The sequence below is a fragment of the Rhinolophus ferrumequinum genome, chromosome 9 (assembly GCF_004115265.2).
Source record: "Rhinolophus ferrumequinum isolate MPI-CBG mRhiFer1 chromosome 9, mRhiFer1_v1.p, whole genome shotgun sequence".
Lineage (NCBI taxonomy): Eukaryota > Metazoa > Chordata > Mammalia > Chiroptera > Rhinolophidae > Rhinolophus > Rhinolophus ferrumequinum.
The window spans coordinates 28162616-28179166 of NC_046292.1; the positions used below are offsets into that span (position 1 = coordinate 28162616).

The 16551-nt window shown below is 34.4% G+C and overlaps 1 protein-coding gene across 1 annotated transcript in view; it reads left to right on the forward strand.

Moving 5' to 3' along the window:
• The window catches only part of RLF (RLF zinc finger), a 69854-nt gene that overhangs the window by 44340 nt on the left and 8963 nt on the right, over window positions 1-16551 (forward strand). The window contains exons 6-7 of the mRNA XM_033114445.1: window positions 9051-9187; window positions 14856-14997. Coding sequence (XP_032970336.1) covers window positions 9051-9187; window positions 14856-14997 — 279 coding nt within the window. The remainder of the gene's footprint in view (window positions 1-9050; window positions 9188-14855; window positions 14998-16551) is intronic.

Genomic DNA, 16551 nt, shown 5'->3' on the forward strand with positions numbered 1-16551 from the left:
GGCTGTGAAAACCAGCAGCCTAACAGCCACCTGAGGAAGCAGAATGGTTTTGGAATTCTGCAAAAGCTTATCCCCTGAGAATTGTAACTATTTGACCTATCTGGCAACTTTCTAAAAAGCTTCATTCTCAGGACTTGTCTTTATTTGACTCAGAGTTTACTCTGCCAAAAGCTCTGTCCCCATGACATTTGTCAGAAATAATCAGTGGTAATTGTTTAATATGACAGTTGTCTGAGGAGGCATTACCAGTCAGGCTAACAAGAGACTGGCTAAAAAATTAAAAAGAAAAACGGATATGGGATGTCCACAGGGGACTTTGAAAACCTCTGACATATTCCTAGGACTCTGTAAAGGAATATGCATGTACAAGGCTTTGTGTCTGCCAAGGAATGACCTGAGAAGGCCCTAATCCCTCACCTCTTACTTACCCTGGTTTTCTGCACTGAAATATTGAAAGCATGCCCCAACACAAACACAGAGCCTCTTGGCAAAAGCAGACTTAACTTGTTCAAGGCATTTAAACAAGTATGTTGAATATGTAGCTAGCTGACCATTAAGGAAACTGAGCAAAGACTATAGTAGCCATATGTGACAGAATACAGACTACAGAATTATTCCAGGAAAGTCACTAAACAAATAGTAACAATAACAAACCCTAAAGAAGTGGGAGAATCAGATTTCCAGAGTTGCCACAATATATTATTTAAAATATCCACATATTATATAAAGAAATATGATAGTCCACACATAGGGTAAAAAGGCAGCCAATAGAAACTATTTCTAAGGACACCCAGATATTGTACTTAATAGACAAAGGACTTTAAATTGCCTATTGCAAATATAATCAATTCTTGTCATTCATGGTAGTTATGTTCTATATAGTCACTACAAACACTGAATTAGCAAATACTGAAACCATTGCTCCTATGAGGATATATATACAAGGTTAGGTTTTTGCCAGCATCTTTTCACAATATTTTTGTCCACTGACCAATACATAACCTTGTTTTATGTGTGTTTTGGTTTAAGGACACCTTATTTAATATACACTGTTGATTCATTAACATTGAACTGACAGCCAGCAGCACTGTAACTCACGCCCGAGTGAAGCTTATTTAATGCATTTTCTTTGTAAGGCACATCACAGCCTCTTGCACGTAGGAACACTGGACAGCACTTCAGCACTACACTTGGGGTCTGTTTTAAACAGTGAACTCTCCAGTGAAAAGCACAAAGACGCAAAACATGGCACTAAATAGAATGTGAAAAAGACACTTGTATGAGAACTAAAACAGGAATAGCCTCACCTTGTTTGACCTTAGCTGGGAACATGCACACCACGGGACTCAATTTTTTTGTCACTCTGTGCATGTTCATGGATGACTGTGAAAGCCTCATGAGTATTGAATTTGGGGTCAAAAAGAGATTTTAGCAAGTAAGCTAATTGGTAAATACAGAATGTGCAGATAATGAAGATCAACTGTATAGTCAAAGAACCAATGGAAGCATATCTAAAGAATTAAAGGGAAGTATGAGAACAGTGTCTCAATAAGTTGAGACTAGCCATAAAGAAATGGAAGTTATAAAAAACAACCAAATAGAGATTCTGGAGTGGAAAGTTATAATAATTGAAATTAATTTGTTAGAGGGGCTCAACATCAGATTTGAAATTACAGAAGAAAGAATCAGCAAACTTGAATGAAATAGGTCAATTGAGATTATCCAATCTGAGAAACAACAGAATCCCAAAATATATGAGGTGACAGAATTGAAGAATTGAAGAGGGGAACAGATAATTCAAATATAATAGCATTGAATCTGCAGATTAGGGGAGTGTGCAGAGTCGTTTATAATATTAAATCTTCTGCTTTTCTTTCCCCCATTTCTCCCGCCTCCCCTCCCCACTCCACTCCAAGCCCTTATTTCTCAGTCTAGTTGTGTAGGACACAGCTCCGTGGCCCATGCTGGTATTAATGAGCCTTGCGCTCCCCCCAGCTGAGGCAGTCGGCCAATGCCATTCATGGCAGCTCTCGCTGCTGCGGGCCACTCACGATGGCTGCTGTCCAGCGCAGTTCACACCAACCTTCTGCTTGTAGCAGCCCAGCTCCAGGGAGAGCTGTTGTTCACAATCTTAGCTGTAGAGGGCGCAGCTCACTGACCCATGTGGGAATCGAACCGGGGACCTCAGCGTTAGGAGCATGATGCTACAACCATCTTAGCCACCAGTCCGGCCCTAGAGTTTCTTTTAACATTTCAGTCTTCACTGTATAAGTCTTGCACTTCTATTTTTAAATTTGTCTTTAAAAAACCTGTTCTTTTTGGTGCTACTGTACATGGGTTTCCTAATTTCAAAGTTTACTGTAAAATGACAGTAATCAAGACAGTGTGGTTCAGTACTGGCAAAAAGATCACTGGATTAGAATCAAGAGTCCAGAAATAAGCCCTCATACTTATAGTTAGTTGATTATCTATCTACACAGATGCCAAGACAGTGAAATGGGGGAAAGCACAGTCTTTTCAATGAATGATTCTTGAACAACTGATATCCACCTGCACAAACATGAAGTTGGACGATATGCAAATATTAACTCCAAATGGATCATAGACTTAAATATAATAGCTAAAACAATCACAACTTAGAGAATATAGCAATAAATCTTGAAGATCTCAGATGAGGCAATTGTTTCGTATATCTGACACCAAAAAACACAAGTAACTAAAGAAAAAATAAATAGGACTTCATCCAACTGTGCATCAAAGCACACCTTCAGAAAACTGATAAGTTGATCCACAGAATAGGAGAAAATAATTTGCAAACCATATTGCTGATAAAGGACTTGAATCCAGAATATATAAAGAACTCTTTCAAGCTAACAATAAAAAGAAAAACAATCCAGTTTTTAAATGGTCAAGTGATTTTTTTTAAATGAGTATTTTTTGTGTGTAGCAGTTTTAGGTTTACAGAAAAATTGAGTGGAAAGTGCAGGGTTCCCATATATACCACCCCCATCCCCAGTTTCACCTATTAACATCTTGCCATTAGTGTGTTATATTTCTTAAAATTGGTGAACCAGTACATTATTATTAGCTAAAATCTACAGTTTATATTAGGATTTACTCTTTGTGGTGTACACTCTGTGGGTTTTGACAAACATTCAGATGGCTTATATCTACTATCACAGTATTATACAGAATATTGTCACTGCCCTAAAAATTTCCTGTACTCTACCTCTTCATCATTCCCTCTCTGCCCCCTAAATCCCTGGAAATCTCTTTTTACTGTCATATAGTTAGAATCATACAATATGTAGCCATTTCAGACTTTGTTATGAAGTAGATTTTGATAAGGATTTAGGAGAAGCTCAAGGTGAGAACATGGTGTGGAATGAATGATCCTGAATACTGAATAGTCTTTCAGATGCTTCTAAGTTCTTCACTGGTTCTGCTCACAGTCCATTCATTTCAATTCGGTAAATGTTTATTTACTGTGCTTAAAAATGAAAGTCAGCGTATTCCTTGTCTTCAAAGAGCACATAGTTGGGGGAAAACCAGGGGTATACTGTTCTTTGCCTTTCAATTCAGTCATAATGGATTGTCTAAAACATCTCGATTTAGCATATTGGCTAAGAGTATGGAGTCAAGCCAGACTGGGGTAGATCCTGGGCCTCTTACTATCTGTATAACCTTTGACAAATTACTTAACCTCTCAGTGCTTTAAGTTTTATAATCTGTAAATGGGGATAACAGTACTATCCCTATATTGTTGGGTTGTTGTGAAAACATAATAATTTAGTTTATGTAAACTTGTAGAACAGAACCTGGCATATAGTTAGAAATACTATCATCACTATTGTTAATTACTTTTCAATTGCCTTTATGTCTTCACATCTCCTTATTTCTCTCTCTGCCTCTCCAGTCTGCTTATCTTCTCCTGTCTATCTTGTGAGCTGATAAAAATTCTTACTTAAGTAACAACAGAACGTTATGATAAAAGAAGGAATATACAGCTAGCACAATCCCACACTTTAAGATAGGTACATATTTTCAGTAGTCATATATTGAATTCATGCTGTGCAGTTAGTGTGTATAGACAGAATACTGGACATTGTTAACATTAGTTATTGAGTTGAAAGTTCTAAGGATAATTTTTATTCTCTATTATTTTTCAGGTTTTCTATTATAAACATTTTTATAATCAGAGAAATACAATAAATAGACATTACACTGTATGGTACTTGAATGGAAGTCAGTAAAAAAGTACTCCACTATGCTCCCCTTTACATTGCTGCCTTTCACAGGTCTCCCTTCTGAGAGGAAGAGTCCCGCGCCCAAACTTAGGACTTGGCAGGCAGGCTGAATTTTCAACCCCCGTTAACCTTAGCTGGCTACTTTGTCTAGCATGAAACTGCACAGCTTTATGACGTGGCCTCACTCAGGATCTCTTCCAGTGTGCAATTTATCTCTGTCCTAAGTCTCTAACCTTATTTAATTCACATAACCTTTCATTCACTGAGTGCCAATTAAGTGGTAAATATCACTCTTTACATCAGATAACCTTTTCCCTCATATGCCATGATTACTCTCACATTTAGTAATTTGCTAGTTCTGGCATCTTTCTTCGGGCCATCCCACCCCTACGTACCTAGACCCTGAGGTCCGCCTGTTGTGAGAGCTGTTGTGCTTGAAGCCTTCTTTCCTTACTCCATGTTATTCTTCCTGTCTTCAATCTGTCCCACTTACTCATCTTGCCTTTTTGTGGCTGCTACGTTATTTACCTTGTAACCTTTCATTTCAATATTTATTGATGTTCCCCATATGCCTGGCACTGTTATGGGCACTGAAAATACAGTGGTGAGTGAAACAAGCTTTTGCTGTCATGGAATATATTTTGTAGTGGATAAGATGGATAGTAAACAAAGATTTAATTATTTGATGCATGTGACCTCCTTGTCCTAATAGGTACAGAATGTAAACCCCAGAGATTGGAATCATATTTAAGAACAAAAAAGTTATTTCAATACCTTTCTAGGTACAAGGTATTTATTTTCCTAGATAATCATTGAAATTCTCAAAAGCTTGTCAGTGACCTTCATTTTAATTTACTTTAGCTGGAAAGTATTTTGTGGCATATATTTGGCTTTTAGTGTGGCCTTAAGCTATTTATTGCAAAAGGTTGAGGACAAGCTGTGTAATCATATTGTATTATTAGTGAGGTGTTAAAAGCATGTCATTTTAATTTACCTGGATTTTTCTGTTACTTTTATTTCTTTGTCATACCTCTTTTTCCTTTAAATTCAAGAAAATGCAGATGTTTGGGGGCAAAATACTAAGATTCTCTTCAAGTAAAAAAAGTTAATCGAGTGCTTATTTATCAGGCAAAGATCCTGAAGCAGGCACTAAGAGGGATACCCTAAGATGAAATAATTTATTTTTATTCCTCCAATACCATGCTCAGTCTGACCCTTTTAAGACCCTTGCATGCGTTTTCTCCCTGTCTAGAACAATTTTCTTATTTAACTGTACTCTTTTCCATGACTTATTCCTACATTCTTTAATTCTCATCTTAGTTGTGATTTCATACAGGAAGTTGTTTTTGATCCCCCAAATCTGGGTTAGATTTTTCTTACCAAAAGTATTTGAAAAATCCTCTGTACTCCCCTATTGTAGCATTTAATATACATTATAATTCTTAGTAATTGCCTGCTTCTTTTATTATCCCTGACTAGATCGTGTTCCATGAGAGCAAAAATCAGACTGGCTTGTATCCCCAGTACTTTAGCACAGTATAGGTACTTAGTAAATAGCACTGCTTTGACAGACAGGTACATTTTAACATGGCTGTTTTCCTTCTTATGGGATTTTGTGCACAGAGGACTTTAGTTATCATTTATAAGACTGTGCTCTTAAAAGGAGATCAAAATCTAGTTGGAGAGCCAAAGTAAAAGCACATAAAAAAGTAAAATCATAAAGGCTGATATGAGTCACTAATTCAAAAGTTGACCCAAAGTAGAAGAAAAAATAAAATGTTGACAAGATCCTGTGAATTCAAAGCAGGGCAGGAGATCACTGGATGCTAGAGTAGCCTATGAAGGAATACTTCATAATGACAAAAGAGTTTTAATTGGATGTTGACGAATGAGAAGAATTGGTTAGGCAGGCAAGAGGAGGGACTGTTTAGGCCTATTCTACACTAACTGTTAGACAGTGTTCATCTCTACAGTACTGGTAATAAATGGAAATAATAAAACTATGCTTTATAAACTATTAATCCAGGTTTTTCGTATCATTTCCTCCTCCCCTTTCATTTTAGGATAATGAATTTTTACTTAAAATGTATATTTCTAATTTACTTCACTTTTGTCTCTTTTTTCTTAACATTTTGTTTCCATAAGATGAAAGCCTAAGTATTTCTGAAATGTACCCTTTTAAAATGCAAGGGCTTTCCTGTAGAAATAAAACGACATGAGATTATTTTTTTACTTTGTTTACTATTCCGATTATTTGCCTCTGTTGACTTGAGACAAGAAACTTCTTTGACTCATTTTTTATTTGTGAGGTAGAAATAATGTTGCCTGCCTTGCCAGTCTTACAATTTATCATGTTGATAAAATGAGTTAATACAATAAAAGTTATTTGAAAGGGATAAAACGATGTTCTAGAAATGCGACTGTATGTTATTTCCGTTCTAATTTATATATCTGGCTTAGAGAATTTCTCATGCTATTTCTCAGCTTGGAGATGTTATACTGCTGCCAAAATCGAATTTTAGAATTTTTGATTTTTGACAGGAGCTTTAACATGCACAGATGGAAGGTGGGTGTTTGCCCTGGAACAGCTGTTCTCACTTACTGTGGAATTGTCATTTTGGTCCTTCAGTCGATGCAGTTTTAAGTGACCATGTGCTGGGCATTTCCTCTCTGGATAACCTTTCTGATTAATTCAGCTATGGATGAGGACATATTTGTTTAGGGAATCAGTAAAATTTCATCTTCATAATGTATGATGAGGTGTCTTTTTCCCCCTGAAAATGGAATCTAAGTTGAATTATGTTTTAATCTTGAACCACTTAACATTGCTTCCCAGTACTCGTTAGATAGAAATTTGCATCAAGAGTGATCTTGCATCTGAGAATGATCCTTTGAAATACTTTCTAGTACTCTTAAGGTTCACTTTCTTATTTCTCCCCCCCTTTTAATAATTTATATATTTCACAAAAACAATTTTTAACAACACTTTAAAATGCTACTGATTTGCCAATTCCCTTTTGAAGTATCTTTTTTTTAAAGACTTAACTGTTAACTTTAATAGGTACACATATATTTTTTTATTGAGGTATAATTGACATATAACATATTAGTTTCAGGTGTACAACATAATGATTCAGTATTTGTATATATTGCCAAATGATCCACAATAAGAGTAGTTGACATCTGTCACCATACAAATTACAAAAAAAAATGTTTTCTTGTGATGAAAACTTTTAAGATCTATTCTCTTAGCAACTTTAAAATATGCAATGTGGTATTAATATAGTCATATATTATACCAACATATATTAATTCTTATAACAACTCTATGAGGGAGATTCTGTTATTCCCATTTTGCAGATGAGGAAACTGAGGAACTAAGTTTCTGAGAAGTAACTTATCCAAGGTCACACAGCTGGTAGCTGTAGGTCTGGGGAGAGAGTATACATAATCTGGTTCTAGAATAATTGCTTTTAACGACTACAGTATACTGCTTATTATGTCATTGTGTTGTCTCTGAAAAGGTTAGAAAACACAGAATTGTATAAGGTTCAGTTTGTAAACCAGGGCTTTTTACCCTGATAAAACCTGATCCTGTTTTTCAATTCATCAGCATCAATTTACTGTCTTCTATGTCCCAGACACAGTATTAAATTTTGAACAGGATGTGTATAGCTCCTGACCTCATGGATTTTATATTCTAGCAGAGAAGACATGCTAATAGGTTGTTCAACCAATGACTGAATTGCAATTATCATTAAGTGCTGCAAAGGAGGAATTTGAGAGTAGAGTTTTTGACATGTTCTTAGAGAAGGATTCTATGAGAAAATGGCATTTGAGTTAAGCTTTGAAAACAAGCCTTTCTGTGCCTGCCTGAGGGTATGACTAAAATTAGAGGCTTAGACCGATCAATTGGAACTGCATAGCACTCTGGAAGAGATGAGCTAAACTCTGTATACCTCATTTGCCCTGATACACACCTCATTTGTCCTGAAATTATCATTGTTTTGTATATTTGGTGCCTAGTATAATTGATGTTTATAATGCTGACACAGTCATTAAATAGATTATGTTCTGTATCTTCTGTTTATTAAGACAGGGAAGATAAAATAGAGAGTGAGAAAGGGTGTTTAGAGGTCTTATTCTCTGTTTTACCAGTATACAAAAAAGCCCCAGAAAATTCTACTGATTTGCCCAGAAGTGGTCTTTTTTTTAGATTCCTACAAATAGTGTAAATGAAAAAGATATATTTCTAAAAATGTTTTAGTTGTTTGAAAAACTCATTTACACACAAGATTTTTTCCTTAATTATATGAGAAAATGATATGTTAATAGATCATTTGTATTTAAATGCTCTAAAACAGTTTCTGAGTTGTCTTCCTCTAGTATTACTGGCAGCAAAGGAAAGCCCTGTATTTTTCTATCTGTAACTAGAGTGGAAAGGAGGGAGGGAGGGAAAATGATGGTACTTCAGGTAAAAATAACCTGAAGTTAATCAACATAATTTGATTCATTTATATGGTCGCAATATTCATGAGTAATTTTTTTAAAAACTACTAAAATGTTTTCGTCTGTGTTGGGACTGCAGTGGATCTTCCTTATAGCATCTCTTCTCTGTTTAATATTTTCTTATTGAAATATTTCATTCCAGAAGACTCAGTTATTATTAAGTCATAGAAGAAAATTGTATCTAATTCTAGCCTCATCAATTATCAAAGATAGAAAAGAAGCTTTGCATTTTATAACAAAGTGTACAGGAAAGTCACCGTTTTCTTTTTGACTTAGTCATCTTATTTTTGATAGATTGCAAAGGTGGACTGCAAAGAAGTACTAGACATCATATGTAATCTGGAATCCGAGGGTCAGGATAACACAGCATTTGTTCTTTGTACAACTTACCTTACGCAGCAGCTCCAAACTGCAAGTGTATATTGTTCTTGGTGAGTACATTTATTTTTTATTCCCTTTATTTGTTAGTACATAGGGTTTATTTGTTAGGCATTTAGGGTTTATGTGAAACATTGGTTTGTTTCAAATTCAAACAAATTAAATGATGACTTGTGAGTAAAATCTTGCTTATAAGTTAATTAATGATATTATTGGTTTAATCTTTTCCAGAAGAGTCCAAAAATATAGGGTAAAAAGTTTGAGCTCGTCCTGATCATCCCATAGAGGGTTGTCTGTTAACTCCAATATATGCTTTTTTCTTTGAAGATAAAATTATGGCAATATGAAACAAATTGGTGTTAGGTTGTTTTCCTTTACATTTATTTATCTTTTGGTAGTCAGTTTCCCCCTCTGATTTAGAAACCCACTAATTACCTAGGTTTCTAGCTCAAACGTGCACTAGAGGAAATCCACTTTTATAGTAATTTCTTTTGCAACTTTAGGACTATATGGCAGAATTACATTATTTTGGTTTTAGTTCAATTTATATCTTATTTGCCTAGTGAGTACTTAGTTGTTAGAAAGGAAACACTGTAACCCATTGTTCTTTCATTCTAACTGCACTGAATCTGTTTAGGCCAGAGGGACAAACCTGATAGACAGGAAACCTCTAAAATGCAAGATTCTGTCAGCAAGAAATCAGCTTAGTGGTATGGATAATGCTATAGGAAGTTAGCGAAAGGTACTCACTGTACACCAGTGTTTAAGAAAGATGTCAGGGAAGAAGTAGCATTTGAGCTTTTAATTTAGAAAATGGGTTAGATTTGCACAATCTTGATTTGAGTATTTCAAAACCTAAGGATGACTTGAAGTTAGAAATGAGCGTTTTGTTTCTAAGAAAACCTATTAAACACTTTCATACACTTTAGCCTTCATTCATCTCCTTCTGGAGCATCTGTATGTGTTTGTATAGTTTCAATTGTTATTAGCATTTTGTATAGTAGTATATTTCTTTTTTAACTATTCTATATAGAAATATTATTCGTGTGAGTGATCTCACCCAATTCTCATAATAATCATTGCACAGATGAAGCAGTGGAGGGTCAGAGGGATCAGAGAGGTCTTGTGATTGCCCAGTGTCTCAGGGCTAAAGTGTAGAGCTGAGATTCAAGTCCAGGGTTCTGGGCTCCTAATCCAGTGCTTTGCTTCTGCATGGTTGTTTTCTTGGCTCAGAGCCAGAATTCAAATTGTAGTCTTCTACCACCAAATCTGCTTTGTCAGAGTTGTATCTCCTATGAGAAAAGAAGATAGTGGCATAGGGACTTAAAAATATTTTGTAATAATCATTGTGGGCATTTTGTTAGGAAATCAAAAAAGAATGGTTAAGTAGCAGTGAGATTTTTTATTACTAAATCAGGTAGAAGAGTTTTTTGTCATGCATTAGAGATTAGAGATTTTAGCTTCAGTAAAGCAGATGTATTCACTTGAGGAGCAAACTTCAACTTTTCTTGTTACAGTTAACTTCTTTGTCTATAATGAAAAAACATCCACTAGTTATAGCTAGGTTTTCAGTGCAAATACGTTAAATCACATATGGGATGTATTATAAAGTTTTTTAAACTATAGACATAAAGTTCTTTTAATAACCCTGATACAGCTTCCCTTTTACAATGACCCCTAGTTTTCTGTCTTCCCTTCTGTACTCAGCCACCATTAGCCCTGTCAAGGATGTTAGTGGCCCTGGGATTAATGCTGTTCCCCTGTTGCAGGAAGAGATTAACAGGGATTCCCTTTTGTTGGCCTCCTGAGGAGCTATACTGAGTAAAGGAAAGAAAAATCTTAAATCACTTCATACTTTGTTAAAAGTAAGCCGCTTCCAAGCAATTCAAAGAGAAATAGAATCTAGAATTTCAGAATTTGGAAAGTTTTTTTTTTTTACCCTTCTATTGTTTTCAAAGGCTTTCTTTTTTTTCTTTTTTTTTTTTTAACTGGAGTTAGAATAGCCATAACATAAAAAAGTGAGTTTTACTAAGGAAAATGAATCCTATCGTGTTTTCCCGAAAATAAGACCTAGCCATACAATCAGCTCTAATGCGTCTTTTGGAGCAAAATTAATATAAGACCCGGTCTTATATTTATATTTATATTTATATTATTTTTATATTATATTTATATTATATAAGACCGGGTCTTATAGTAAAATAAAACGGGGTCTTATATTATAGTAAAATAAGACCTGGTCTTATATTAATTTTTGCTCCAAAAGATGCATTAGAGCTGATTGTCTGGTTAGGTCTTATTTTTGGGGAAGCACGGTAGGAATTCCCGTTCAAATAGGATAGATTATTTTGTTGTACTGGAGATTTCCTGAGTTGAAGATAGTGGGCTATATGGAGTATTTGACTAGAAAAGAAATTTTTGTTTTGTTTTAACTAAGTGATATTTTGATGAAATATTTGTAAAACTCTGATAATGAAGTTGGAATATGATAATAAAACAGTCCTTTTTAAACACACATACATACTAGACATTTATTTATTGGAAATGTCATTCTTGAATGTGGGCACCAAGGAAGATAAAATTTGAAATGTAAACTATATAACTATCACCCCAAACACTTTTTAATCTTTTAGAAATTTCCTTCAGAGACATTTACAAACCACTTTAAATACCATTAAATACATTTACAAACCACTTTAAACCATTAAAATATATCTGACTACTGTATAGTAGTGACTGTAGTATTGATCTCAAAAGGTACATTATTCAGTTTTTTCATTAACTTTGGCCCCTGAAAATGCTTGGCTATCTGCAAAAATCAAAGAAGTGCTGGAGGAATGTGTACCCTGTGAATGCCTGGCAATGGTAGCATAATTAGTCATGCAAGTGAGAAAGATAACTATTTTAAATGGGACAGTGTACATATAGATGTGAAATTACCTCGGCTACTTTAAAAATAAAATCATACAGTTGAACCTTAAACCTCCACACTAAGCTTTCATTGAGTGTTTAATAGGTTTACCTTTGCTTTCTGTAACATCTCTGAGCTTAAATCTTGTATGTTGTATATTTGTGTCTTCAGACGTAATTTTCTGTCTTTTCTCTTCTAATTAGACTGTGAAGTACCAGGGTTGTCATTATGTTGTCTAGTTCATAGTTGAGTCCCAGGTACCTGGCGAAGACCAGATACCTATATATGTTTTATTTACCTGAATTTTGTAGGGGGAAAAAAAGAGGTCATGAGAATCAACTGTTTGTTATATTAGGTTGGTGCAGAAGTAATTGCAGTTTAAAAGGTTAAAAATCGCAAAAATGTAAAAAAAATGTAAAAATTTAAAAGGTAAAAAAAAGGAATGACTTTTGCACCAACCTACTATTTGCAGGAGCCTTCTTTAGGGCATGGCCTACTTAATTCCATAAAGTTTGTTTGTTTGTTTACCTCATTTCTAAAATGCCTAAATACTGGATCTCAAGTGTGACATGTTAACTGGACTCCTCCAGGGGCCTCCTGCTATGCGGAAACACAATGTAGTTTAAAGTTTTTGCTTGGTAGCTAGATCTCTGCCAAAATCCATTTAGTTCTGCTATTTATAGAAATAAATTTCCTTTTCAATTTTTATGAATTTATAATTCGTTGATTTGAGATAGGCAGTGGGCTAATTTGAGGGTGCAGTAAGTCATTTGGAAGCATCTACAATGGAATTATTTTTCGTATATTCTTTAATGGTTGTCCATTTTTTAAAATCACATCGTTGTACTAATTGAAGAAGTATTTGTCCTAGTGCATGGATGATCCAGCGGGCTACAAATTACAAGTCATTGGTGAATTCATTGTTCCAGTGTGTAGATTTGAATGGATGATTAAAGTCGTATACTGGCATTCTCATGACTAATATACTGGTTGTCATGGTTTTAGGCACATTTACATGTTTGCGGGGGTAATAGTATTTTTAAATCAGTGAATTGTAATGTGTAAATATGTATACAAATATAAAATACATGACAAAATACCCTTTTTTATCGTGGTTATTTGGAGTAAAGATAGCTAAAGCTTGAAATACTTTATTTGGAATAAATCAAGCCCTAGACATTCTGGATTTTAAAAAAATTATTTGAGAGATCTTAGTTTTCAACCTGTCTTTATCACCTTATCCAATTTGCCCAACTTTAAACTTCTAGCTAGTTGATGGATTTAGGTAGCAGACATCCTTTTCCTTTTTATCTTCACAATCAGGTTTTACTGGCTTTGACAGTTTTGTTCTTTTTAAGTAGGATAGATTTCACATACATATATTTTGATAGATACTTCTTTATATCGCTAAGCATATGTAATTCTCCCATTTCCTTTGTTCCTCAGAATTTTGCACTATTCTCAAAAGTTTTTGTTACTAAGATGTTTACATCTGAATGAAGCAATTTTGTGAGTTTAAAAATGAATGATCATCCCAGTTACTTGCCTGGATGGTATCCGTTTTCAAAGCTGACCTATCTCAGATTTTTATTTTTTCTGGTTAGGAAAGCAACATTAGTCACCAAAAACAAATATTTAAAAGCCTTTTATATTAACTTTATTTCTTATACCTCAAATTTGCCATCATTAAATATTATGAGCTTTAATCGTGTATCTTTTGAGACAGATACTCATTTCAATCTTTGAAGCAAGTATTGTATCTGTATAAGAATTTCACATTATGAGAGTCTCAGTTACCTTCTTTTTCCAGTTACCTTTTTTTTTTCCCAGTTACCTTTTAAAAGTGAGAAAGTAAGCTCTGTTAAAGGTTTATTTTCCATCTATTATAAAAAGAGGTATATTGATTTCTTAAGCTTTGCATTTGTAACCAGCTTCTTGGAATAGTCTGTATTAATAGCAGTTAATAGGATATTAGTGTTCTAAAACAAGATTATGAAAATAATATGGTTATTTTGTAATGAAAATCACTTACTAAATATACAATATCCATTGAAATTGTACAGAAAAGAACCATGTTTTTTAAGTGATAACATTCTCTTCAGTTTTGCTAAGTAACTTTCCTTGCATTCACATTTCACGTTCATACTAGCAATTCTTTCCTGGGCAGTTTCGACTTTCTAGTACTTTTCCTTGAGAGTTTTAACCCATTCAAGGGTTTATTTAACTTATTCTTTTTAAGCAGTTCTTTGTTTCCATAATGAATATTTGTAGGATTTTTGTGTTTTAGCCTTTTCCAAGAGTACCATTTTGCTAATTTCATTAGTAATGTTTAAACATTCCACAATACAGGCCCTAAGTAGCATCATGACATTTTAGAGCTGGAAAAGGCCCTTGAGATTAGTGTGGAGAAATGGACCATTACAATATTTATTGGCAGTATGTATTTGTTGGCAGTGTAGTGATGTGTGATGATACCTGCCCACAAGGATAGTCAGTGCAATTGCCAATGTAAAGGGTAAAACCTTTTGGAACAAAGGGGGATCTAAAGTCTTAAAATGTCAGCATAAAGGAAGTAGTCTTTTGTTGTTTTTATTTTTACCCAGACACACAGAAGAAAGAATTGGAATTTTCAAGAAGGACTCTTAACAATTTTAATAGTTTGGGAGGAAGCAATAGAGAATATAGACAGCTTTCTCTTCTAGATTTTGTTTACTGTCAGTTTATTTTCACACACCAAAAAAATGGGGTGGGGAGGTGGATAGCAAATACCAGTTACTTTAAATGTTTTACCTTAATCTTTCTTTTTACAGGGAATTGACTCTCTTTTGGAGTAAACTGCAAAGAAGAATTGACCCTTCTTTAGACACTTTTTTGGAACGCTGTCGTCAATTTGGTGTCATAGCTAAAACACAGCAGCATTTATTTTGCCTCATTAGAGTTATACAAACTGAAGTGAGTAATTTATGCTTTTTATGCTGATTATCCTGGAGGGAAGAAATAAAGGGGGAGATAACTTCTCAGGCAACTCCTTTCAGATAAGAAAAAAGGAGAAGTCATGGGGTTCAGTACAGTTATGGAATTGGACATATCTCGTTGTTTCTGCAGATTGACTTCTTAGGAATCCACAACTTTTCTTAATGGAAAATAGTGATTTGAAGTGACAGACCACTGGAAGAAGGGAAGATTATGTTTCTTGGCTGTCACCTCAACCACCCTATATTATCTCCTTTTCCTCGAATAATATTCTATATTATATAGAGGCATGTTTATTTGTAAATTAACATAATTATAAATGAAGAAAATATTTTTCTTCAGCTTTTTGAGGATGGAATGATACATTTTTCTGGGTTTTGGAGTAATAGAACAGTTCCAGAATCAACTGTGCAAATTGTAGACTTCTGTGCAAACAGGAAACAAGTTAGATATTTTTAGGAAATAAATATTGCTTAAAATGAAATGAAGTGCTATATATAAAAAACCTTGTTTTTTTTGAGTTCAGCCCAATAGGTACATGCTAAGGCTACCAGCCTAGAGATTTGGAGTGAGTCTTATGCTATGCTCTATTTTTATTTTGTTTTGTTTTTGGTATCTAAATCATGACTGGTCTCTCTATATACACACATCTATAATGCCTCATGGGTATGTTTTATGGGTTACTTCTTTTTTGAGAATATCCATGGATTGTTTTTATTTTTAATTAATTTTTTCCCAAGGATTGTTTTTATACTAAAATCGAGGCACAGTTCTATCTTTGATATTCCCTATCTTTAATGGAGCCTGCCATATCCTGTTTTTCATTTGAAATATATTGGTCTAGTTTTTTCCAGTGAATATAGAAAAAGGTAAAAATAGTTATCAGAAGCAAATTCATAGTCAGATTTCTAATTATTTCTAATCACCATGAATGAAGTTGTGTCTCCTGTCACAGAGAGAACATGTTCAAGTAATTATAGAACTTACCTTGTTTTAAAAAATTAGTGTTACAGCTGCCTTTAAAAAATTTTGTTTTGGTTTTTAATCTTTAAGGAAAGTATTAGTTTTCTATTGCTGCATAACAAGTTACCACAAAGTTAGCACTTAAAACAACAGCCATTTATTAGCTCACAATTTCATGGGACGGAAGTTCTGTACAATGTGGCAGTGTTTGCTGCTCAGAGTAGCACAGGATTGCAATCAAGGTGTTGGCCAGGCTGAGCTTTTATCTAAAGGCTCTGTAGAAAATCTGCTTTTAAGCTCATTCTCATTGTTGACAATATTCAGTTCCTTTCAATTACAGGATTAAAGTCCGAATTTTCTTGATGGCTGTCAGCCACAGTCTGTTTTCAGCTCCTAGAAGCCTCCCTCATTCCATGCCTTTATTTTCAAGCTAGCAGAGGCACTCCTTTTCTTTTGAATCTGACCTCCTCGGACTTCCAAACTTAGATTTTCAGGGCTCGAGTGATTAGGTGAGGCCCACTTAGGTACTGTACCTATTTTAAGATCAACTGAATCGCGATCTTAATTACA